General features: G+C 40.1%; 2 protein-coding genes across 22 annotated transcripts in view; both read right to left on the reverse strand.

The window, feature by feature from the left end:
- Positions 1–17,002, reverse strand: part of mapk8ip3 (mitogen-activated protein kinase 8 interacting protein 3) — a 28,190-nt gene extending 11,188 nt beyond the window's left edge. For 6 of the 20 annotated variants that reach the window (XM_023398853.2, XM_087171854.1, XM_023398857.2 and 3 more), the window contains exons 1-17: positions 16,020–17,001; positions 11,635–11,755; positions 11,275–11,345; positions 10,557–10,648; positions 9,700–9,723; positions 8,297–8,405; positions 7,121–7,352; positions 6,871–6,973; positions 6,337–6,455; positions 5,348–5,359; positions 4,606–4,623; positions 3,235–3,292; positions 2,875–3,027; positions 1,212–1,269; positions 881–1,032; positions 602–658; positions 313–483 (exon numbers count right to left, since the gene is read on the reverse strand). In XM_023398853.2, the coding sequence (XP_023254621.1) occupies positions 313–483; positions 602–658; positions 881–1,032; positions 1,212–1,269; positions 2,875–3,027; positions 3,235–3,292; positions 4,606–4,623; positions 5,348–5,359; positions 6,337–6,455; positions 6,871–6,973; positions 7,121–7,352; positions 8,297–8,405; positions 9,700–9,723; positions 10,557–10,648; positions 11,275–11,345; positions 11,635–11,755; positions 16,020–16,325 (1,856 nt within the window). In that variant the 5' untranslated portion in view covers positions 16,326–17,001. Of the gene's footprint in view, positions 1–312; positions 484–601; positions 659–880; positions 1,033–1,211; positions 1,270–2,874; positions 3,028–3,234; positions 3,293–4,605; positions 4,624–5,347; positions 5,360–6,336; positions 6,456–6,870; positions 6,974–7,120; positions 7,353–8,296; positions 8,406–9,699; positions 9,724–10,556; positions 10,649–11,274; positions 11,346–11,634; positions 11,756–16,019 lie in introns of all 20 variants that reach the window. The other 14 variants (XM_087171853.1, XM_087171851.1, XM_023398850.2 and 11 more) reach the window with 11 other exon arrangements.
- Positions 17,003–21,171: 4,169 nt separating this feature from the next.
- jpt2 (Jupiter microtubule associated homolog 2) lies at positions 21,172–26,512 on the reverse strand. 2 transcript variants are annotated; one of them, XM_023398836.2, is made up of 6 exons: positions 26,343–26,512; positions 25,229–25,380; positions 24,529–24,680; positions 23,672–23,728; positions 23,295–23,331; positions 21,172–22,693 (listed from the first exon to the last, which is right to left on the reverse strand). In XM_023398836.2, exons 1-6 carry the CDS (start codon positions 26,396–26,398, stop codon positions 22,446–22,448), a joined length of 702 nt encoding a protein of 233 aa, XP_023254604.1. In that variant the 5' UTR covers positions 26,399–26,512; the 3' UTR covers positions 21,172–22,445. The 2 variants fall into 2 exon arrangements, with proteins under 2 accessions (XP_023254604.1, XP_023254605.1); XM_023398837.2 differs by lacking the exon at positions 23,672–23,728 and having other exon boundaries at positions 26,343–26,511.
- Between the last annotated feature and the right edge of the window lie 91 nt (positions 26,513–26,603).

The following is a 26,603-nucleotide window of genomic DNA, read 5'->3' on the forward strand; positions in this document are numbered from 1 at the left end:
AAATGAATTCAGTGAAATAAATTTTCAAGCTCACGGCCCTGGATTCATGTGCATTGATGCATTTGCTATATTTTCCCTTTTGTGTATGAAGAGATTTGTCTGAATGGAATATGAAGGCAAAAACAACCAGCCACATACATGTGTGTACATGTGTATGTCGAATGCTCGAGAACCTGCTGGAGGCTTTCTGCTCTGTAAAGCTGCCACAAGCGAGCAAGCAACCAGGCGTTCAGACCAAAGCAGAGTGAGAAGCAGATTTTTTTTTTTGTGTAAAGTAAGTTTAGTTAAGACGTGTAGCTGGTTGCTGCTCACTCTTCAGGGAAGAACTCCAATGTGCGGTTGGAGGTGGAGATCTGACACATGGTGTGGCTGCGTCGCTGAGAGAAACCAGCGGGCGAGGGAGACTTGTAGTGGATGTTGACGCTGTGGTACGACCGCTTGACAGGCGGAGGGCTGGACGATGAGCTGAAGAGACGTGCAAAGCTGATGGAGAGAGACAGAAAGATGTTTCATTTTGGACGGTTTTGTTTTACCAAATCATTTATTTATGGTATTTCTCTTTGTGCTTCAGTAAATAGCTTTAATAAAACCAGAATCTCACAACTGCCAGATGGTCGACTTCTTTTTCTCTTGGATTGGAGGACTCTCCCGGGACGCCCTGAGAGGAACCAGAGGTGTGAGTCAAATAGAGGAGAACCAGTACAAACCACAGGTGAGTGTTTTTCTTTTGTGGTTCAGTACACGTTCATGAATTTTGTCACTGTATCAGACATAGCAAAGACAAATTGATTCTAAATAAATAAAGTGGTTAGGTGCAAAATTAAGTGTCTAAGAAAACAAAACAATTTTAGTATAAAGCAGCATCTTTCTTTTCTTGTACCTGATCATTTCCGTCCACCGTACGGCCTCCTGCAGCTCCATCAGTCTCTCTTTGTACTGATTCCTCTCCATCAGCACACGCGCCATCTCCACTCGCGTGAAGCGCCGCCGCTGTGTCATCGTCATGTCGCCATCCTGCATGGGTGATGAAAACTGGGAACATGAGAGCACAGTGCCATTTCTTAAAATGATGCCACGTCTGGAAATATACATTAAGATATAGACATTTGCAGCAGGAAACTAGCTATGCCAACTCTCTCCAGTTGAGGAAATACATTGAATCTGTAAAATAAGTAGGGATATCTCCAAAACCCATGCCCGACTTTACTCACATCATCACCTCCTTCATCCTTGGAGTCTCGAGACGCAAAGAGAGCCTCTGCTCTTAACCTGTGACACAAAAGCAAAAACTGTTACAGGGAAGGAGTCGATGGTTCTGAGAGTCATTGGGAGACATAGTGGGACAACTTTGGGACTTAGGTCTTTGTGGACAAAACTTCTGAAGCTGCTGTGGGCTGAATTTGACCTGACACAACACAACACGATGCCACATGGGGTTGTTGGATACCAAATGGGCAGTTTTCCTTTAAAATACACACCAGGTGTAATTCAAACAGGTTGTTCACATGCCGACATCTTTAATTTTTTTTTCTTTCTCAGAAACGTACAGGATAAGATTCTGAGCTCAAACAGCGAGTTTTAAAAATGATTTCTGCACCTTTTACATAACGTCCTTTATTGAAAGTTTGAAAATGCTGGAAAAGGTCAAACTATTAGTAAGTCTGTGTTTCATTAACCATTTCACCAGTTGGATTTGTGCTGGTTGGTTTAACTGTTGCATTGTCTCTCTGAAAATGAGTTTTTGTCTATGTTCCTGCCCATCTTAGCCAGGTCTCTCTCGGAAAGGAGATTCTTCAAGTCAGTTCTCCACAAGTCAAAAAAACAAAACAAACTGACCCACAGAAAATACACCAAGAAATAAGCATAACATCCTGAGAAAACCTTGGCAAGTGTTGGAACTAAGCGTGCAGTCTCAGTCTGTCTGGTATTCAAGTACAATATCAACCCTCTTGATATATAGTATTGAGCTGTTTCTCTCCATCTTCCATCCACCCCAAACAAAATTTACTGCCATCCATTTCCCCCTCAGAGTCTCATACTTTAAACTGCCTCTTGGTATCCACCAAGTGTATCTAAGGCACTTGAAGATTTATTGGGTGCTATAAAAATGTTGTTGTGCCTCTGGAAGTGTGTTGAGATGAGTTTTACAATTTCCAGCTTAGCACTTCATAGCAGTGGATGTTGTACCACATCAGCTTTAACTGGGGGTAAAATGCAATCTGGCCCTATGTAAACAACTTCCTTTGTAAACACAAATAAGCTGCTGCAGTGAAATATGCATCTACTATGAAATCTTTTGCTCAGATGTAGTAAATACTCACCTTTTTCCAGGTAAACATGGCTGAAAAACATTAAACTGAGCTGAACTGGTGAAAAGCAAATCTACAGTATCACCAGAGATGAGGAAGATGAGGAAGGAAAGTAAGGAAAAGCTCCTAAATGATTTATTCTTCTTTCCAGAGAAGTTTCATATTAGAGGAGAACACCCAGTTTCAGGTTTGTCCTCAGTATCATTGTGTCTGAACTAAAAGATCAATACATGATATCTGAGGATTTTGAAATAAACTGGAAACTATCTATGAAACAAAATAACTGAGACATATGGTCCGCTGGTTCTTGTGCTTTGAAGCATCACTAGCAAGAGACTATCATGTTACTGTGTTCGTTGCTAAGCCGTATTGGTTAGGTAGTCATGTAGGTTCACTAAGGTGTGGGTTACAGGTCAAGAGCTGAGGTCTTTATGTTCAGGGATAAAAAACCATTGACCTTCTTCTATTCCTACTGCTGACAACTCTGGGCAGAAATTTACAGGAACATGTTGTTTTCTTCCAAAACATCTCATGTTATTTAAATAAAATAATTTGTTATTCTTACCTCTTGAGTTCTTCTTCCAGCTCCTTGACTTTGGCGTCCACCTTGTTCTTGGACTGCCTCACAGCCTCCAGCTCCTCCCTGAGCACCTCCTGTTCCCCCGACAGCTCGTCCACTTTGGCAATAAGGTCATTTTTCACAATGTTGAGAGCGTTTCTGTCAAGAGAAGAGCAGAAAGAGGAAAGTGAGATATCAAAACCAGCTCCAGGAAACTACAAGTTGGGATGTCGATGTCCACACACTCCTTTTGCTGTGAGAGGTGTGACTCTACGGAAATGTTACACCTTTGGATGAAAGGCAAAAGGTTTATAGGGACAAATAGAAATACTGACACACACACTCATCCTTTGCTGTGTCTCTTACTTGGTCTCTAAGAGCTGTTTGTTCTCAGTCAGCAGGTTCTCCACCTCCTTGCCCATCCCTGAAACAGTCAGTCACATCTCTGTTACTCATCATTAAATATTATACACAACATCCACAAATCAATCAATCCAATCACCTACAAGCAAAATGCATTTCCCAGAGTTTCCGCCTTTCAGATCAACCGGCTTTGTGACAAATGACAAAAGTTTTGTAAACAAAGAAAAGGTTTAATAATTCAATGACATGATTATTAATGGACAGACTATTTATTTGAGCTGTCGTGTTAACAAGCAGGTTAAGTGAGTTTAACAAAGGACGGCACCTTGTTAAATATTGGAAGAATATTGAGTAAACACTAAATAAACAGTCAACTTCTCTTTTTTCTCGAGAGAGACAGAGAAGTCCTCGAGGGTCTTTACCTGCAACAACATCTGCTACAGCATCACTGGGAAAACTCCATTGCTCAGAACATTTTTTTACATCAACATATAACATGTTACTTGAGGGAAATTATCCAGCTCCACAAGTGCACATATATTCAGAATTCAGGGTTGATCCATTAACCACCACGGTGTTAATCTGATGCTCAACCTATTCATTTTGTTTTTAAATCTTAATGATCTAAATTATTGCCAGAAATTAACTGAATGTTTTACATGGAAGCAGCAAGCACTGTGCAACATAAGCCAAGCACACAAACTATAAGTAGAAGTTTCAACACAGAACATTTTGGACATGAGAACATGTCGAAAACAAACAAAACAAAAAGCAAAGAGGTTCTTAGATACCAAGGGGGTAAATGGTTGAGGTAAATGTCTCCTATCCATATCATTGACTGTGCAGCCTTTGATGTACAAATATATATTTCTGACACATTCTTTTTCTGCAATGTAACCCTCATCTTATGACGGCAGGTGTTGACTATAGTTACTGAACTTAAATCTTATTGGAATAAACAACCACTTTATCGAAGCCAACTGATGATCTGGTGTTCACCACACATCCTGTTTTTCTTCTAATACAAAACAGTCACTCTTTTCTGTCTTGATTCAGCATCTTCACCGCCTCTTTACCATTAGATTATTCTCCAGTTGTGTTTTCTTTCCAAGCTAAAGGGCGTTTTTATTTTAAGGTTCTACTCAGTGTCACCACTACTGGCAAAGCATTTCCTACAACGCCCTTCACAGGAAATCTTAATTGAGTTTTATTCCTTTTGGTTATGTGAGATGCAAAGGTGGCACAAAATGTAAATATAAAGCCACACAAAAAAAGGACAAAGAAAGAAGCAACCAGAGGGATGTGAAAGCTAGAGGCCAGGGAATGACATAACAAGCAAATGTGACCATGAGCACAGGCAAGGGGGTGCCTTACCGAAGAAATCATCACGGACTGGAGGCAAAAGAAGAAAAAGGGAAAGGAGGAAGGGAAGAGAAGGAAAGAGGAAAAAGTGACAGATCAGAGAAGATGATGAGGAAGAAGAGACGGGAAGGGAAGAGAGAAGAGAGAGGATGCTGATAAGCATTTATAAATCTGGATTTGAGGAATAGCAGCAGGGCTAAAGGACTAGAAATAGACGTTAAGGAGGGAGCATGTTTCTGCGGCACTAAATATGATTTATTCAAATATCAGATGTATTGTAAAGTCCCAGTGTTTTTAAGAGCAAACTGCCTCTATGAAATGATGTATTTCCTATTTGAACATACGACGCTACACTACGACATTTCTAAACCAATGAAACATGGTGCAGGAAGCGGAGAGCAGTGTTTATTTAATGAGAGGAACGATTTAGAAAAATCTTTCATAATACAATGGGTGGAAAATCTAAGGTACGCATACTGATAGAACGTGTGGTAATCACTAAAGATTACAATAACTTCACTGTGACTTTAAAGGAATAAGAAAAACAGTTTTGGGCATTTACTGTATCTGCATTTTCAATCGCTTGATCAGGCAATAAATCAATAATGATATATTAATACTTAAAACTATAGCAATGTGCCTTTGAATGATTTGTATACACTGATTAATGTCTTCTCTTGTTTGTAGAGTTTGGAGAGGAGTCAAGAGAGTAAAAAAAAAAAAGATACCAACCAATACATGTTCAGATACACACCTGAGAACTCGCCTATGGGTGTCACCAGCAGAAGCACATAAAAGGGGGAAAAAAAGAAATGGGTGAGAGGTTAACAGATGGACAAGAAGACGGGTCAAACCTCCCTTCCTATTGCTGCTACATAAAAATTCAAGAAGAGGTAAATCAAAACCCAAAGGAACCCAAATCCTGATAACAGAAATGAATATAAACAAAATGTATGAGCTCAAAACAGAGGGTTTCAATAGATATAAAAGATAAATAATTACTGCAAAGGTGAAATAAACTGTAATGAATATCTGATAAATAGAATAAGAAATTCTACTTTTACAAATAAATATCTGTTTAAGCTCAAAACATTTGAAATAGGCTTGAGTTAAACGTGCCTGTGCCCCGTAAAAATGGAGGAAAAACAAACAAACAAATAAATTAGAACGACAAATAAATAATAAAAGTAACATTGTATGGATGGGCATTTGGGGTTTAGGGATTGTATATTTTTTCAGGATGACTGTGCAGTGACGCAGAGATGAGCTGTTGGCATGGAGTGTATTCCAGCCTCGGCCATGCAAGGTAAAAAGTCAGAGTCAGTGCAGTGTCACATTCACACAGCCTCACATGGAGCTGCTGCCCTGCAGTGACCTAAAGCAAAAACAAATGCTGGCTTTGTGCAATGCACTCATGCATTTGCCCTTATTTCCCTTTGTTTGGGTCTATACTTATTTAGTACTTACATATTGGCATCTTAGCATACAGTACAAGTCTCAGATGCACTTTCACCAGCTCAAGGCTCACCTCACAGAGGCAGCGCTTTTATTCTCAAGCATTTCCTTTGAAGTGAAAAACTTACCGCTGCATAAAGGAGAAGGATATCACTAAGCTGTGACCAGCAAAGTGATTTCATGGCACAACTTGTTTCAACTTTACAGCCATGATGTACAGCTCTCGGATATTTACCAATGATCCTATGAAACCAGCAAAAAATATTGCAGCCAAAGTCCTGTTCATACCTAGCAGCTCGGCGCCTGCATCTACATCTCCAATGATGTCCGACTTAGCGTCTTTGATCTCGTGATAGAGAGAGTCAGTGTTGATGCCGAAGGCCTCATTCACGATGCCCTGGGAGGGGCTGAAATACACATAAATTACAATGTCATTAAAAAGTAGGAGTGGAATCTATTTCTATTCAATTTAATTAAAACATAACACTTCTTTATGGCAGCACTGCAGGAGTAATACATTTATCTGTTAAAGGCTGGCAACCTCAGCTGTTGTGATTTTTATATTTCACCTTTAGTTTCAAGAGTCTTCTATGGTCTGAGAAACAGTTACGGGCCAGGTTTTGATGGGTAAACTAAAAAAGAAGGACCATAACCATGTTCTTGAACGTTTGACTCTTAACTGATGACAAATGTGCACTAAGAGTTGCACACAACAAAACCATAAGATTTTTCCTAGTTTCAAAAAATCTTGGAGATACAGGATTTTCCGTAAACACTGTTGATATGTGCTGTGCATGTGATGCAGCCACAACGTAGCTGTACCTGTTTCCTCCTCCGTACACACGGGGGTCTACACACATGTCCAGCTCAGGAGTAGAATCAATGATCTCCTGAAACTCAGACCACTCATCGCTGCTTCCCATGCCTGGACAAATATGACAGAAACACATCAGAATTACAGCTGCTCTTTAGAAAACTATAAACATCTGGATGATGTTTCTGTTGCACTGAACAAGTCATCATCTCAGATGAAAGCTTTGACCTGAGGATGTATTTGGCGACATCCTCTTACCGATGCTAACATTCCTGGTTTCCTGGGAAACTTGCACCTCCATATTCCGGCTGAGCCGCTTGGTACTTTTCCTGTGGTTCACAGGCTGCATCACTTCAAACTCGGATTGTGGGAGGAAGCCCTCGTTGATAGGGGTGACGGTGGCGGAGGGGACGGAGGAGGTGGGTGTGTTGGACTTGCTTCCTGTGCTGCTGGGTGTGGCCGCCACTGAGTCAGACTCTGATCCATCCTCCTTGGTGCACAGCAGTGGCATGGAACAATGACATGGGAGCAAGACACAGACAATATTATATGAGCTTCATATGGTGAAGGTAGGAACCTGTAACACCTGCATGACTCATTTTATATCTAGCAAGTGGTGCTACTGGTGTTATGAGTTTACTGCTTGACTTAACTTTCTTGTGAGCAGCTCCATGTTTTGTAGGACAGTTTCCTTTAGTTTCTGTAGCTTTCACTTTGTCATTATGAATGTAACAACAGATATTATTATATTATATTATATTTAAAGCTTGTCCAGCATCTTAAGTTATGGCAGTTAGAATATTTTCACTACAAATCAAAACTTCAACTAGGGCTATCTAAATCCTTAAATGTATATTTTAACCTGTAATTATGCTCTTGGGATGATCTCAAAGCTAAATACCAGGTGGAGCCACAACACCACAACAAGAAAGCAACAATGTCCTTAGCTGTACGTTGGCTGTACCCTCACATGTAAAGCCCCATATGCCATCAAATTGCGTGAGTAGCAAAGTTTAAAAAGAAAAAAGAAAAAAAGAAACACTTGGAAACACAGGCTTAAACTTAATGCGTGATTCTGAACTAAAACACCAGGACATGTAGCAGAAGCTTCACGATCACACAGTAAAATAATCACAAGAAAACTCCATGAAGAAAATATACAGACTCCCCAGCTTGCTTGAGTCAACACATACACCTGACAAATATGACTTTAAAGGGAAGATTTCCAACTGATGTGAATAAAATAGTTTGACACAAGCAGGCGTGGGAGGGGAGGAGGTCCATGTGGGTGTGGCTAGCAGGATGGGCTGCAGTAAGGCTGGCCCCTCCCCCTTCCACTCCCCAGGCAGCGGTTGTGGTCGCAGAGGAGGACATGGCCGCCGTCTCTCCCACCTGATAGGCGGAGCTGAAGGTAGACTGGCTGAGCTCGCTGACCTGCCAGATGTCTTTCCCGGGCATCATCCTAGCCCCCCCGAGACCCCCACGTACCATGACCTCGCCGCTGGGGTACAGGCTCAACGATGGCGGGCGCTCCGCTTTGCTGCTGGCAGAGGAGACACAGAGAGGTGGAGACTAATGTTAGTTAGTTATTCATGTCTTAGCTGGAGCTTATCCTGCATCATGCATGCATTAGGTGCAAGGAACAAAAAAATAATCTGATGGGTCATTACAGGGTTAAAACAAATCACATAAACTCTCATTGATAACTTTCGGATTATACTATACTATATTGGGAAGTAGGCTTATTGACTTTATTGTTGAGAGTTAGATGAGAAGATTGATACCACTCTCACTAGACAAAATATTTCACAGTTAATCGCCTACATATTTAGTGTACAGACATGAGAGATGTATCAATCTTCTCATCTAACTCTAAGCAAAAGAGAGAATAAATGTACTTAAAGGGAATGTTTCTGAACTGTTTGGAGAAAACCACACAGAAACAGCTAATTCCTGCAATCATTCATATTTCATTAATATTCATTAAAAATAAGTAATATGGAAATGTATAGAGCAAGACAGGAATGGACATTTTTGGGGCTAAAAATAGCTCATTCACAAGCCCTGCGGTGAGAAGCAGGAAGGGCTCTGAGGGCATGCATTTGCCTAATGAGCTTTATTTACTATACCTTTTATTTACTAAGCAAGACATACGGGTAGTTTGTGGAAAACCTAACACGGACATGTATTGTATAGAATTCCACAACTATAGGATCTAATATAAGTTTTAAGTTATTCCTAAAATGTGCTGTACAGGTCTCAGTTCCTTGTATGACTGATAAACTACATGCAGTTTCTGGTTGTATGATGTCTGAACAAAACTGCTACTCAAAAGATGAGACATGCACAGCTCAGACTGCTACTGTTTCTGTGTGTCCATTTCATCTTTGATGATGCATATCCATATAATTACTTCCTCTTTGTATAATATTAATGTCTTCCTTAGACATAGACAAGCAGGACAGGCCAACAGGCAGACAGACACACAGATGAACTGACCAGCAGACACAAGCACATGAGGGAGAAAGAGGAGAAGGTAGATAGAGAAAAAGTGCAAAATATGGATTGCATTGCTTAACATGACCTTTGAACCATTCCTTATTTCATAAATCGTTATCAGAATGCAACTTTACTGATGCACTCACAATAATAAATATCTGGACCAAGCATCAACAACTAATACAGCAAACACATAAAGGAGCACGTCTTCATACAAGGGGTTGAGGCATGGCAGAAGTGCAATGGGGCATCAGCACCTCCTTGTCTAATTTTAAGTCCAAGCAGGTCGGTTTAGATGAAAAGGAGGTAGGGCAGTTGTGGGACCATGTTGGATTTACCTTTTCCTCCATGTGTGGCGTTGACTGCGCAAACAGCAGCACAGAGAGCAAGCCAGCAAGACAGACAGACAGACAGACACTGATTAGAGAAAGACAGGTGACAGGAACATGCAGTGACACATGAAACCACACAAACACACACCCACACCTTCACAATTCCACAGAAGATTGTTCTTCGTCTTCATCTCATTCATCAGCAGTTTACTAGTAGAGGTTTAAGAGCAGGAGTTCTTCCTCTTGTCTCAATAACTGATACATTATGTAACCCCCCCCCCCACGCACGCACACACACACACACACACACACACACACACACCTCACTAGCCTCACTCAGGCAGTTGATAAAGATTTGTAGGATTAGGATGCTTTTCATTTGACATGTAGCTGAATTAAGATATAGGATACTGTATGAACATGTTGCAGGAAGTGACTAATCTGCGATTCAGCTACAGAAGCTGCACCAGATGTCCCCCTCCTTGTCTTGTTTCATGTTCATAAATATTCAGGACTCAGGGGTTTGCCAAATGCTGAACAGTACAAGCTGGCAAATAAACACCTAACTTTCCTTTTTTTTTTTTTATTGTTTCCTACAAGGCTCATAATGGCTGCCATGTTTCTTTTTGCATTTTCTCTCCTCTCTATCAGTGGGATGCACCAGCTGCTCGTCGTGGCTCTTGACAAACAAATGCCAGCGTCAATACAATGAGCATGTTGACACATGAAAAGCCTGATACACTCAGAACAAAACATGAAACATCAGCGACAAGACGATGGGTGAAAGTTACAATTCAAATTTACACAAAGACATATGCAGGAATTTTAAACACCCTCACAAACAAACACATAAAACCACTTACGTTCGTCCACAGCCGGTGCCTTCTGATTGGCTGTTGCTGCCTGCCTGCTGCATTTTGGACCGCTCTATGTGTTCAACGTATGTCTGAATCATCTGTGATCCACGACAACAACGAAGAGAAAAGATGTGAGAAAAGACAAGAAAGAGGACAGTGACATTAGGGACGAGAAGCCATGAAAGATATCACAGATCGGTGAGTAAACAAGTTGTATTTGAAAGGATTACAATGATTCAATAACAAAATCTATAATCTACTACATGTTGGATTAATCCAAAATATTTGTGAACCAAAAGGACAAGCAGAGCACAAAGGACAATACTGGGACTTTTGAGATTGCTGTTTATTTACTACAAATCATATGAGACTTATTTTAACACTGACCCTTTTTTTATACATACTTTTTTTTTAGGCAGCCATCGACTTCCTTAATTTTCATTATGGTTTGAAAACATTTTGCAGGGACTTGCTTGTGTTGGTAATCCATCACAATGACAACTGAAAGTCTGCTTTTAGTTGAGTTACATTGGAAAGCAGAAAAAAAGACGTAGGCCTATAATACACTTTGGCATAGTTTCAAACTGTTGTAATATTTGATTATGATAATATTGACAGTATTTTAATTACCATTTATTTGACTATAACAGGTATGTATGTTTGGTGTGTCTAGATTTTGATATGTGAAGAGTATGAAGTTGTTGGGCTGAGTGTTTTCTCTCACCTCAGTGTGGCGCTGGTGAAGAGCGTTATATTCTTTCTTCATGTCTGATTCTCGCTCCTCCAACCGAGTGACTGAGAGACAGACAGACAACAGTTTAACAGCACGACCAGTTCACTTTAATATTTGATCCAAAAGTCTAAAAATATGAAATCCTCCAATTGTATGTCTACTTCCTTTTCCATCCTCCCCATAGAACTACAATCAGCTTTAATGTTACACACACACACACACACATATATATATATATATATATATATACTGCAGAGCTATTAATTGAAAAAACTCACTACAGGTTTTGGGTCTCAGTAGCCAGATTTGCTACTTGTGCAGTATATTACAGTACATGGAGTGTCCACTCACTCTGGTCAGAATAGTTCTTTGTCTTGAGCTCCAGTTGTTTCCCCTGCAGCTCCAGAAACTCCACCTGTATCTGCAGGTCCTTCTTCTCAGCTTCCAGCGCATCTTCAAATTCAATGAATTTCTGATGGAAGACACATGAGAAAAAATTAGGCCTTCACACGGCTGCACAATATACTGTGGTGAAAATGCTTGAGGCCACTGCATTCAACTGTATTTCAAATGTAAAAAACATTATATATATACAAAATTAATGATATTATTCATAGCAGCTACACTGAGCAATCACCTTTCAGGACAATTGGCTGCTGTGTGGTCATATCAACCGACGGTATTTGGGTGAGAGTAATGCACTCTTTAAAGCTTTCTCACTCACAGAAAGGTTGGAGTTAGTTAACAGCTCTATAAAATACCTGTCTGACAGTGTTCACTCTGTAGTTGAGCAGCCAGAGGAGGCAAACACAGAGCAGCCTACTTCCCTTTCACATTTCTTTTGTAAAGCTGTTCACAATGACAACCTTTTTGCAGTGCAGCAAGTCTAAAAAGTCTTAATACTGTAATCCTCTGACTGCAGCAGGATCATGGAACCGGGAATATGCTGCACATATGCACAAAATGCAAATGCTACAATATGATGACTTCTGCAAATACAACAACTAACATAGACATCTAAAGTCACTGAAAAACTGTGTACAACAACAATCCCATGAGCACTGTTTGGCATATTATGCAGAGAGGATTTTAGCAGGGAAATCTTCACATCTGAGCAGCAGCTGAAATATCACAAAAATGTGACTCTCTTTTCTCAATAATTTAACAAGACTAGTTTCTTTAAATGTGACTCTAAACTAGTGGGCAGCCTTTATACTGTTGTTTTTGCACGTTTACATCCTGTGTAATACCTGAAAACCAAGTTTATATATTAAAGAAATAATCACACTTTTCCATAGGACAGTATGTTTGTTATCTAGTGCTAAATATTTTAGCTATACACCCAATGACAAAAAAGGATGTCTTTTTGACTAAACTATATATAATAATAATAATAATAATAATATATATATATATATATATATATATAGGATCTAAAAACAAATCACAGTATGTTGTACAGTAGCAGACCACAGCTTCACAAAATAATATCCCTCATCCTCTCCCCTACGACCGGGAACACGTCCTACAGTTATGCCCTTCAAGTCCACGCCTTAATCCACTGCCTTTACCTGCATCAGACACCTAACCTCTCCAATCTCAGTATTTGCTTTTAAAATGCAGTGCTGAGGAGGAACAGTGACCAGCAGAGGTGCAATGTACAGGTTAAAAAACAGAAAGGACATTTGATTTGTGTAAACAACAATTGCACAGCTAAAATGGCGTACACAGATTTATGAGCGGGAATATTGTGTTATTCTGTGCAGTATGAATAATTCATAGAGTAGCCTTGTGATGACTGACTGGTGCTAATGTGCTTTCTGTAGCGTTGACTGAGATGTTGTCACACTTGCAGCTACTTACACTGTTTACTACCTGAAGACAGTGTGGACTGACAACAGCATGAAAATAATGAAATGCAGTACAATATAAAGTTGAAGCTGAAGCTGATATGCTATGTCAATTTTCATGTTAACTGTCAAAAGCGAACCGCATCAAGAGAGAAGGTGATTACAGATAAAGCAGAGGCAGAGGTATGATCAGTCTTTTAACTGTCATCACACTTTGAGAAGTGTGAAACCAGCACAAATGGTGATAGAAAGTCATGGGATAATTCCTCCAGAATAAAAAAAGAAAACTGCTGCAACAAAGATGCTACAAAATGGTTGAGTTTGTTAACCTCACTTTAATATCTGTAACACTGGAGATGTTGTTAAGTCTTCATGAGCAGAGAGGGAGCTGTTGGCTTTGTTTACCATCAGCTGGGGCCTAGTAACATTGTAATCTGAGACACTTTTTGGTCGTCACTCTCCGTGTCTTGCGAGAGGGTGTGTTATTGTTTTCCTCTAGCTCTGAGATTCTCTCTCTCTCTCTCTCTCTCTCTCTCTCTCTCTCTCTCTCTCACACCCTGCTCATTCTTCTCATTAGACTTCCTCTCTGTCTGATCTGGCCTGTGCATTTACTTGCTCATACTCTGGCTTTATAAGACCCCAGTCTATTTCTCTCCCTCTGCTTCTGTTGTGCTGCGTCTGCTCCTCATAAGCACAAATCAGGTTACAGTGCCAGGCTCCCTCACTGTGCTCTGTGTACTATTGATTTCCTATGATTCCCCACCCCTCGCACGTCGTCCCATCCCCCATTGTAACCCTCTCACAGTCAGAAAAAAACTGTCTCTCTGTTATTTGTTGCATTGAAATTTGTCACCTAATCTGTGCAAAGATGTGAATCAATTTCTCTTGCAAGCTGCAAACCTTTCATGGAAATGAATCCTGCCGAAGGAAACCAAGGAGTGCTCCAACTGAATTGGTTGACATACTACTTATATAAAGCTTAAAATCTAGGTGGTATGGGACCAATATAAAACATAGATTTTGCTGCTAAATCCTTATAAAAACTACTAAGCAAGAAGCTTTACCACCAACTGCCTCAGTTAAATGTTTGGCAGGCAGCAGTAGAAAATAGTACTGGTAGCTGCTCTGTGCCAATGTACCTGTAAACTCACCAAAACCTTCCCTGGATACAGAAAGTAAATCGGTAATCAGGCCTGACTGATATTACAAGGTTGGCCACCGCGCTAAATCCAATACTTTTCTCCTTAACCGAGACACAAAAGAAGAGTGATTCTTACTCCTGAGGGCATGTGATGTCATCGTCAATTATGTCATTGTGATTTTATTTTCGGTTTTCTCTTGACTAGCAAGTACTGTTATGATTACTTTCAGTTTCACTATCACCAGCACCACTAAGAACAATAAAACTTGTGTGGACCTGTTGGCATCCATCAAGTGAAACAATGGCTCCAGTTGGGTGAGCAGCTACAGTTACCTGCACTGCCTGTTGGTTTTCAAGCTTACTCACCATTTTGTTATGATAAAGGATTTTTTTCATTGTGAAATAAAAAGAGGCTTAAATATGCTAACACTGAAATATTAATGTGAACCAGGGAGTGCTGTCTTAATTAACAGCTTAAAGGGAAAACAAATTAGATAACTGACATAGGGAGAAAACACAGCGGGGAGAACAGATGATGAAACAGGCTAAAAGCTGAGCTAAGCTGATACTACCAGAGCTGCCAGTGATATGCTGAGGCCTCTTTGGATGGGGAGGAGGATTAAAGTTGCTTTATGATGCCTGCTGGATCCCACGGCTGCTGTGACACCGGTCAGTGAAAGACAGAGAGGGGGGAAAAAAAGATTTGCTGGAGGTGGAGTTTAGCCGGTAATGTAATAGCTCCATATTAATTTCCACTTTTGTTGTTTGTGTCCCTGTTCTTGCTGTGTTTTCAAATGTAAACGCCCACTGAATGTTGTGCTTAATACACCATTCATGTGTTTCAAAGCTTGGCTGTCTGTCCCTTTATCACCATACTGTATACTTTATGTACAGATATTATGCCCTTGCTTTGTGTTTGCATACTGTGTGCATATGGATTTGCATGAGCTCAGGTCTAATGAAACTAATTTCTGTACAGTAACATTGGTATTAGCAGTTGTAGTTGTAATAACAACGGCAGTAGTACTAGTAGGAGAAGTAGTTGTGACATAAACACCTGCAATCGTAGAAACTGAGGTAGGTTGAGCAATATTATAGCGGTATTAACAGACCTAGCAGTAGTATTAGCAGCAGCAGTAGTAGTAGTAGTAGCAGTTATTCAAACTGTCATGTTCTCATTCATATAGCAGTCTGTTGTCAAGCAGAATTATGAGTGATTTTATGAAACATTTTGCAGAACTTTATACTTTTTCTGAGCTATATTTTAGACTTTGTAATTGCTCCACTGCTTCTCTTAGACACCTGAGGTTACTTGATGAGTAAAAACTCAAAAAATAAAATATTTATTAATGTTATTTAAATCTTCAATATTGTACTAAATTTTTCATGATCATTTACTTATTAAAGTTGATGTATTTTTACTTTAAGTAAAAACACAGTACTTCAGAGGTAGCTTACATTTCAGACAGTTTTAGTATAATAACGGAATCATGTTTCTTAATTTTATCATTGGGCTACAGTTGTTCTTTGCACAGCTTGACACGGCAGAGGACACTGTCAGCAGTGTCAGCGTTGCATTGATACTAAATATAAGCTCAACAATCTCATGTCACAGGCCTAAACATGAGTCACATGTCTGATGAAACCTCTCAGTTCAGTCAGGGCACCGTGACCATCGAGGAGGCAGCAGGAAGCTGGCTGTGATCATGCGGGCAGAGGCCCAAACAGAGCCGGGGGTTACCTACCTCCTCCGCCTGCTTGCGCAGCGCTTTCTCCCTTTCGTACTGGGTGATGAGCTGCTCGTTGTCCTCCTTCAGCAGCTCCAGCTCCACTTCGTGCTCCTGGTTCTCTGTCAACACCGCGTCCAGGTTCTCCAGGACGTTCACCACGAGCGGCATCAGCTCCTTCACCACCTCCTCGTCATAGCTGCGGATCAGCCGCTCGAACTCCCGGTAAATGCTGTTGGCCAGGCCCGACACCCGCTCCGACATGACGGAGCCGGAGCCGTAGTCGTCCTGGTAAACCACCTCGTCTATCTGCAGCTCCATCATCTTGGCAGCTGGAGCCGGCGTCTGTTTTCCAGATGAGGAGGCTGCGCTCAACAGTTTTTCAGGCCTTTAAGGCGAGACTGTCACAGGGTTTGGATCCACTCAGCGCAAAGAGAAGGGGGGCATTCAATCACAGTCTTTCCTCAAATAAAAAAACACTTATGCCATTTTGCAGCAGCACAGATTTACTGGACGAAGACTGGCTGTTGTGTGCGCGTAACCTTGAGCTCGGTACTGAAAATACTGGCTTTAATATTTTGATGTAAAGAGGGCCCCCTCCTCCTCCACCACCAGCCCGTTGTATCGCCTCCAGACGCGGCCCAGCTATTTCTCTCCTCCCGCACAGAGCATCTGATCCGGGGAGCAGTGGATGTGGAGTGGGCCAGCCTGTGGATCGGCCCTCGTTGAGTCCATGCCGAGGAACGAAATGCCTTCGTCGATGATATTGCACCTGCCCCTCAGCAGCCGCAGCAATGGACCCTAGCCATTACTGGCAGGGAAAATAAATACATTAATAAATATGTAAATAAATAATCTACCGCTCCTGATCTCCGCCGACGCCCGATCCGCCACTATAATATCGTTTCTTCCATATTTGATCCCCTTCCAGCGGGCTGCCGATGCTGCTGGCCAGGCTCGGGCGTTGATGGTGATGTCTCCCTATGGGAGAGGCTCTCCCTGCTGTTCAGATGGAGGAGCCAGCTGACCGACTCTGGCTGACGTCACACCGTCTGCATTGAGCAAGCGGATCACTGGTGAAGTCAGACACCAGAAGTCCGCTCCAAGATTTCAAAATAAAGCTACAAATCAGAATTACAATAATGCTAAATAATGTTAGGCCACATGCTCAGCTTTTAGTTGATGCCAAAATATCACCTTCCTTTTAAAAACTGAGGGTGAGTAATGTGGGCATTTTCCAGGCAGGGACGGTGAAAGAAAAACAATGCTATTGGTTGAATTATGGGAAATGTAGGATTTACCATTTCTGATGCATAACCCACACTAGGGACTACAGTTAAGGTTATTTCAGCTTCTGCTGCTTAAGTTTCTTTTTGGAGTTTGTCTCTGTTCCCCAGCTTAACTGGAGTGCAGTGTTTAATTGCTGGAGTACCCCTTTAACAGGAATAGGTAAAATTATGTTTAAAATAATAATTTTATCTCATCATAAGATTATAAAATAAACACTAGCCTATTCCATTCTTAGTGAGCTCATTATAAAATCTCTGAACCTTATGGACACTAGAAAGAATGTTACCATTAATTTCTTATTTATATTTTCCTAATACATATCAGCCCTCATCATAATCATTGCACATATAAACAAAACAGAATATGTTCCTTACTACCAAACCAAACCAAACAAAAACACCAAACACACCAAACACACCAGAAACTCAACCTCATTATTGAGATACAGTGATACACTGTATCTCACCTGATGTATATAAAACACAAATGAACAGAAATCAAATAAATTTTCATATGCAGCTATAAACTCAATCAAAGTGTTCAGGGCTCAAATATTCTGGCTTCATCATGTTCATATTATATACAATAATTTAACTGTTCATTTATATCTTTTATATATCGTATCTCACTAAATGGTGATATAAATGCCAAATTTCTATAAACAATAATGACGACATGGTCTCGGTATCCTCAGTGGTAGCAAGAGCCCTGTCAGTTTTATTTTGGAAGCCAAAACCGGAAGCTGTAGTTTTTACTTTAACAGTCACTTGACTTAAGTCCGCAGCAGTACTTGATGCTAGAATTTAATAATAATGACAATGCACTCTCCAAAAACGAAATAAAAAGCTTCACAATCCATATGAACATTATCAGTTATTCATGACGAGACTTTATGAAACCTTTACACTCTTTTTGATCATTTTTAAATTACAAGTAAGATCATTTGTAAAGATTTGATGGTCCATTTTCATATACTTCCCACTTCTGTGTTTTTAATAAAATATGACTCATATCCAGGTCTTGCCAACAAAAGCCCAGTCTACTTTAATCTGTATTGTAGATTCTTTTAATGCATATTTCAAGCTTTGTCTAAAGGGACCAGATAGTGAAACTAGCTATGAACATGTTGGTTTGTACCACAAAGGAAACTGAGTCAACATTTCTTCTCGTGAAAAAAGTCATTACATCGTTTGACTATCCCGCGAATACTGACAAAACTACATCTCAGAGGGCAAAATGAATCATCCTGTTAGTCCTGGCGTTAATAATTTCACTTTGAAATTCAGGAATATTAAGATTTTTTTTTTTTTTTTACAGGTTTTAACATTTTTCTCAATCATTATCATCTTGAAATCCTTAAGCATTCAGTCTGTTTATGACTAGGTATTTTCTTCATAAGATGGGGCTGAAATGCTGCATTAACAAACAGCACATGAGGTACTAGCTGTTACCTAATGATAGCTTAGATTAACAGTTGCTTAAGCATACCAGAAGTTCTATATTGAAAAGTGCATTAAGAGATGTAGATGATTTTTTCTGCCTGGATGCAATTGATAATATCGTCAGAAAAGGGACTTACCTCAACATTTTATCCCACAACAGACCCCTGAAGTCATTTGATCCATATGGGAAGGAATTCAGCTCTCCACAGGTCAGATTTGTTCAGATACTTGCAACAAATGCAACTTTTTCTGCAACAGACATGGACAGAGTTGTCCTGGTGAGGATTTGCTTTTGCGTTACATTTATTCACTGCCTTAAAAAAAAATTTTAATGTAAAATTTTTTGCTGATATAAACTGTTGTTCCCTGTATAAAATTGATAACATCCTCAACAGGTAAGAATTTATGCCTGACAATACTAACATAAGAGGGGAAGCTACAGGACAGCATACAATGTATGAAAATCACTTCTGTACAATAAAATAAGAAAAAAGGGAAGGAGTCAAAAGCAGACACCTTTATCTTGAACTGCCTTTCAGTTAGACAAGTGTAGCTTGGGCAATTGTTTGCCATTGAGAGGATTAACTATGGAAACAAAAACTGGTCAATGAAGCATAAAAACCGAATGGAGGGCATACCGCTGCCCTCCTAATGCATCTTAACTACCTCCATATTCAACAATTCTCTCCAACAGAACGGATCAACTAAACATCTTTTACTACCTTTTTTTCTTATGTCAAAAATGTGATGTATTGTGATGAAACCAATGCCTTTTCAAAAGCCTCTCACTGGAGTGTACCTTATACATAGCAGACTGCAGGCCAGAGGTGAACTGATGCAAATGCAAATTTTATCTTCTCAGAATGGTGCTAAATTGACAGAATTCAAAGCAGGTGGTCACAAGTCTCTGGGTTCACATACATACCTGTAACAAGGTCTAAATGACACAGCCTCACATGGTACACCTCCAGCTGCCAATCTGGAAGGGAGACACCAGTATTAATGTACAATATACATAGCAGCAGGCCTGTAAGCTTTCTGCAGCAACCATTTAACTGAATTAAAACTATTCAAGTAAGAAAAAATTAAATCTACCACATTGAACCAGATGTCCTGTTGGTATTGTTTCACCAGCATACAGCTACAGTTGTCCTTCTTGTTTCCGTCGATAGGTGGCAGTGAAATACTAACAATAATTACATTTCACACCATTCATCAGTTTTCTTCAGAGGCTTACAGCGGAAGGTGGGTGGTCCTTGGAAACCAAGAAGCAGATTGAGGTTTAGGCCTGTGGCTGGTTGTTACACCAACATGTGGATGAACCAGACTGAAACATTCACAAACTTAGGCTGGTTTGTGATGTGAAATATAAAATATCTGTTTTCTCATGAAAACCTAATGTCACTGAATTTCACTTTTGGTCCCTTTGTTTGATTGTTATTTGGTTAACTAAACATCTTATTCAAAAACATGATCTTGCTGTTCATTATTACACAGGTAATACGTTACAAAAAGCAGACGACTTTGTTTGATCAAATACAGAAAACATCACTAAAACTTTAATTTATACAGTACAGTGAAGATGTACTCAGTAACTGAAATCCCCTGTGTGGGTGTAGTATTGGTCACTTGTCCCATGTTAAATGCAACTCATTTTAAGTCAAACAACACGAAGTGCTTGTCTATTTGCTCTTATATCACACACAAGTGCACAGTAATCATGTTTGAGGAGTTTACACTGTTGCTTATAGTCTTCCTTAAACCTTATTCATTGTTCCTCATGAAACATCAGTTGAGATCACCATTTTATGGCGATCACAAACACAGGCTAATGATGTGTGAGCTTACAGACTGCACACAACCAGTCCTGCCTGCTGTCTCTGGCTTTTGCTTTTTAGGAAGTAGCTTTAATTTAGTACTTTTCTTTTGAGTTATAAATGTGAAGTATTAGGCGACCTACTTTTATGGGCTCAAACAGGACTCTTACCCATATCAGTACCTGTGTAAAGTCACATGCACAAACAATTTTCTGGTCTTTTAGACTGCAGTTTAAAGGAGAAAAATTAAATAGTACTGCACATTGCACTGTGTAGTTGCTAAAACTACAATTTCTTCCAAGGCATAAAGTGGCCATTTTGTCTTAGAACAAGCAGCTTGCACAGAGTGCTGCCAAAGGGCGAATCTGAACAAAAGCATCAGTGTCAGTGATTCAAGAATTAGCTATAAATCTGGGGCACACGACACGTAACTTGAATGTTACATCTACACTGATCCAGATAAACACTTAACAAGGTGTGTATGGGATTTCCATTTTTGAAAAGTAAATTCAATGTAAGTATTTTATCTACTACAGCCCTTTTAATTTTTAGTTACTATTGAATCTAAAATATTCTTAGCGTTACATTTTAGTAAAGTAAACAAAATAAACACACTCTAAATGCAAAACAATTGTTTTATTGCAATACACAGGATTTCTTTCTTCTGCTGCGCTCATTGCCTGCCAGGCACATCAACACACTAGGGACAGGCTGGCACCAGAATACCATGAATGTGCGTCATGAAGTGAGTGAAAAGGTGATTATCAATGAGCCCACCTGGACTCAGGTAGGCCACGCGCTTGTCCAGAGTTCACTTGTCTTCAGCCGTTTTAATTTAAAACATAAACAGAGGCCTACCCCAAGCAAAAAAAAGAAGGCATGTTCTCAGATAAAGCAAGCAATGAGGACAAAGCAGAAAGTACCTGCACAATACATTCGCATTAAAATCAAAATGGAATTTCTTTAAGGAAGCAGAAGCATTTGGGAGTAAACAATTCGTTCATCTTTGTTTCAAGGTCAATTTTTGGCATCTCTCCCAAAACAGAGTTTTCAAGAGCGCTCTGACATCAGATCATTAATCTAGACACTTGTTGAAATTAGGGACAAGGCATAAAGAACACTTACAAGTTATAAGGCTTCTGATTATAAAGTTATTGGTTTAAGTCTAACATCTATTTGGAATAACTGCAAAAAAAAAAAAACGGTTTAATGTTGTCATCCAATAAGGATCTGGCAGCGCATTTAAAAAAAGAAAAAAAAAAAGAAAAGAAAAAAGGGTGGCACTACTGGGACTCCCTGAAACATTTGACATATTACAGTGGTGAGAAGATCTATTCACCCCATCCTATCTGTAAAACATTAAGGCTTAAAACAAATTTGAGCAAATGTCTGCTTTGAACTTACGCAAGGATTTGTCACACCAGATCATTTAAAGCTTCTTCCAATGTCTAAACCTTTCTTGAGATGCATTTTTTTTTCAAAATGACAAATAACTGTGCCTTAAACCAGACTACATTTACACATGCTCAAACACAGAAACAGTGAAAATGTAACCGCAATATTGAGATTGAATAGGTGTCACAGACAAGGTGACTAAGTAAAAGCTAGCCTGTTGATTGACTGGTGGTATGATTGTATGATTGCAGGTTTCAATTGAGAATAATATGAAGACTTGGACTAAGAGCAAGGAGACAGAAATAGGACTGAAAGTGCAAGAAGTTGAGGAAAACATATATGACCAGGAAACAGGTGTGGAGAACAAAATTCCTGGTCTGTGTTTAGATGTACAGGTGAAATAACCGTGGGGAAAGGCGTGTTGGAATGAGAGAAGATTAACAGGGGAGCAGACAAGGAGTGTATGGACACAAACAGGGAGGAGTAGTGTGTTCAGCTGATCAGTAGAATACCACACTAGATTTTCCTCCAGGTGGGTTGAGGACCCTGTTGTGAGAACGAGGCCTGGGTCCCAGGTGAGGCTCATGGTTCTTCAGTGAAGTCTCATCAGGAGGCGGGGAAGAGGAAGGAGTGGGTTCAGGCTCAGGTGGGGCTGACACAGCAGCAGGAGGCTCTTCCTTGGCTGGCATGGGAGCTGGGGGGGCAGCTTCTTCCTTCACTTCAGGTTGGCTGACCTTGACTTCAGGCGCTTGAGGAGAGAAAACTGTACTTTACAGAAATGCTAGAGCAGAAAAAAAGCCTGGTGATACACTGGTGTGGACTCCATTCCTGCCCCTATACCTAATGAAACCAGTTTTATTATTAACACAGGGGCTAGGGGCTAATGGGTATCCTGCCATAGATACTGCAGTGTAGGTTTAAAATTATAGTTGCCTGTTGATATGACCACAGCAACATGAATGTATCATATTCCCTAAAGTTCATCTTGTTCTATTAGTGAATATGAGACTAGCAAAGGTAGCAGTGGGAAGCAGGTTTACAGTTGAAATGGCATTGTTAGATTTGTTTTCCCACAAAAAAAAAAAATCTATCTTTAGATAAGTACTTATAGATATTATAAATATCTTATTTTTTTGATTCATTTGATGGTTATAAACTCCTTAAGTCCAAAACTTTGAAAAAAAGAAAATTACAGATTCTATTAACTGTATAAAGTGGACTGGGGTCCTATAAGGAAAGGTAACTGGTCCAGATTAGTCTATTGGATGCTAAAGTGACAATGACAACTCAGTATATTACACAAATCTCCCAAAAAGAGTTCATGGGCATTTTCCTTTTAACTATCTCACCTGGTGATTCAGATTCAGGTCCCACACTTAGATTGTCCTGTAATAAAAAGAATAAAGATAAGAGATTTCTCACTCTGTCAGTGAAAAAAACAAAAACAGACTCTGTTGCTCTAGTGTTTTCAAGCTAAAGCAGCTGCTCAAATTCAGTAAAAAACTGCCATGACCAAGGGTCCTCAGGGCATCGGAGTGAAAGTATTTCTCTCACTTACACAGTCAGACTAGTAGCCTTGGCCAGTTCTCACTTGAAAACTTAAGGAAAATAAAAATACTAAAGCTGCATGTTCATAGCAAATACACCCTGTATTATGGATGAACACAATATATACTCAAAGATGTGTCAAAGATGAAACCAGTCATAGGTAGTAAGTGACAATTACCCATGCTGTGAGTGGTTTGACTGAGTTGGCAGCTCCGAAATCTTCCACTGATGCAGACTAATTTGAAAAATCCATAAACACAGAAAATCCATTATATTTCAGCACAGATTGCACAATTTGTGTGCAATTAGTAAAGCTTATTTTCATTTTCTCCTTAAACACAGTGTGAACAATAGCTTTAAGTCAACAGGGATAATACATCACAAGACAGCAACTGTTTTCAAGTTATACAGTCTAGGACAACAACTAAATGTGACTTTGAATTTATGTGACAGGGAATTAATCCTAAATACAGTTGGTATTGGTCATTTTCCCCTAGTTTGCGACCACAAAGGCTGTCCGAATGAACCCAAGCACAACTGCAAAAAACTTTTCCAAAATCTTTAAAACGTTCCATTTGCTCAACCATGATAAAAACTTAAGTATGTTTACATGCTTTTCATAGGTTTTGCATGTCTGCATGCAAGCAGCTGTATGGAATACCAACACTATCATCAACCTCAACATGTTTACAGAAAGCAGGTAAATTAACCGATTCTGAAATTAAGTGGTTGCTTGGAATCTACTCTTGTCCTTCCTGAGATTGCTGCAATAGATTCAAACTAAAGTGACATTACTCTGATTGCACAAACACTATTGAACCATGAAGAACATTGTTTGATTCACACAACTGTGTCACATACTAGCTGACATAGTTGCTGCCTTCTTCATGTTTTATTGAATAGTATAAATTCGATAAATAGCAGGTTTTTGGACCCTGACTGCACAGAGGTGAGTAGACAATAAATACATTTTTAATTTGGGATGAACCATTTCTTTAAAAAAATAAAAATAAAATAAATAAAACCGTGGCTTACCTTTGGCTTATTCGGGTGGCCTCTGCTTGGGCTTTGCACAGGTGCACTTTCCGGAGCCCCAAATATGTTGCTGGTTGATCCACCTGGTGGTATGGGTCTCTGTGGTTGAGCAAGGGGTTCAGATTCCCCAAATATTCCACTACTCTTCCCACCTACATAAAGTATAACCAAGATGTGTGTTAAGTTTTGCAGCATTGACAGTGACATAATAACACACCTCAACTTTGTCACATTCCGTTTAGGAGGCTAGTGAACTGCACTGCCCATTTGATGGCCATGCAGATTCATGACCCCGAGGCAGAATGTCATCTATGATTATTCATATGGGATTAAAACATATTTTGACATTTGCACTGAGCTCTTTCATGACCCTTCAGCAATGTTCTTAGACAAATTTTAGTGTTGTATACTGTAAAATTCACTGACAGCGATGTTAATGTCAGTGAAAACTGTAGGATAAGGTACTCAGGGTGACCCATCAGTCCCTGTCCCTCAGGTCATTTTTCAACAGTAGACACAGATTCTGGCTACATAAGATCCTTCAAATCTGGAGGTGGATTACATTCAGGCAAAGAGAACAGTGAAAGTGTTTATACTGGAATTGTCACATTATAGTAACAGTTTTCACACCCTGGACATTGATAGATGGTTATACTGTCCTGCCTCAGCACATCCATTAGCCCTGACAGGCTGGTCTGACCTGGAGGGTTGGAGCGTCTGGGCACACTCTGTGGCTCCTCTGGTGGAGCAAAGACTTTAGAGGCCATCTTATTTGGTCTTCTTGTTGCTGCAGAATCATCTTCATAGCCACCAAACAGGTTACTGGAGCCACCTCCAGGAGGCTGCAACACCCTACAAAAGACAAGAGAATATAAGCAACTTTGAAAAGATCATGTTCAGGTCTTACGATCAATTACCATGTACAAGTGTGACCTGGAAAAGACGGAATTCAATGTAATGTAATCTTGCTAAATGATAACAGATTGTCTATACTGTGCCAACTTATTAAGCTTACCAGTTATCGGAGGATTTGTTCATCCTTGTCAAATTTGAGAGTGGACAACTGTTTTCAGAAAGTCTGAGTCATGGAGGTCCTTGTTTACTGACTGCTGTTAGAAACATGAGGTCATTTTTTTTGTTGCACCATGGCACACAAAGGGGGCAAGTAGAAAACAGTAGGTAACCTGGCTATGACTGTCACAGTACAGCCGGCAGCTTAAGCCAACGCAGGCAAATAACAGGTTATTTGATTATGTACCCGGGAATGGCGCCATACGTCTGAAAACTCTTAAAGCTATACTTTCTCACGTAATTAGAAACCACAACATACGTGAACTCGACTATTTAGCGGAGCTGACCAAAGAACGGACGCTTTTGAGTCAGAAAGGGGAAACTGAAACACATTTAAGAAGAACAGTGTGGCCACAACGCCGTTGTTGGCGAGTACAAAGAAGAGCAGTCTGAAGAGGCTTTCACACTTCCGCAGGCGCAGCAGACAACGCCTGGTTGGTTAGCTTAAAAGCTAATTCTTGATTCTTAAGTTTGCTAACGGAAGGCAACTCCAACCAAGCTAACTCGAGTTGAGCGACCACACAGATATTTCGGTCCCTTATAAGACCACTGAGAGGTATGTGAGAAAGCATTAGCAGATAAAATTGTGTTGCAAAATGCTACGAAGAGCTCCTGTCAAATAACGTTAACCTACATTGAGATACTAGCTGACGGAGCGGCTGACTAGAGTCCAAATACAGCACTGTTGGCCACATCTTTTACAAATAACCAAGATACACGACCATATGTGTCATATTCTTCACCTTGAACTTGGTTTTGAGGCACTATCCAACCCCTGATACATGTTCGTCGAAGTCATAGTGGTTTTGTTTTGAGCCTTCAAGTTTCCGAAGACAACTTCGTCAGTTTGCCAACTGGACGACCAGCGAGTTCCTGCTGCCTGCGCGTTCCCAGCCAGACTCCGTAGTGAAGAATTTTAGTCCACCCAACTGTGACACAGAGGAATATAACTGGTCCTCCGCCAATCTGCTGAGTGACGCGGTGCGCTCGTTTCTTTGCATCTG

Source organism: Seriola lalandi, unplaced genomic scaffold, assembly GCF_002814215.2.
Source record: "Seriola lalandi dorsalis isolate HSWRI2012SDOR001 ecotype SW California unplaced genomic scaffold, Sedor1 jcf7180002049946, whole genome shotgun sequence".
NCBI classification, from domain to species: Eukaryota; Metazoa; Chordata; class Actinopteri; order Carangiformes; family Carangidae; genus Seriola; species Seriola lalandi.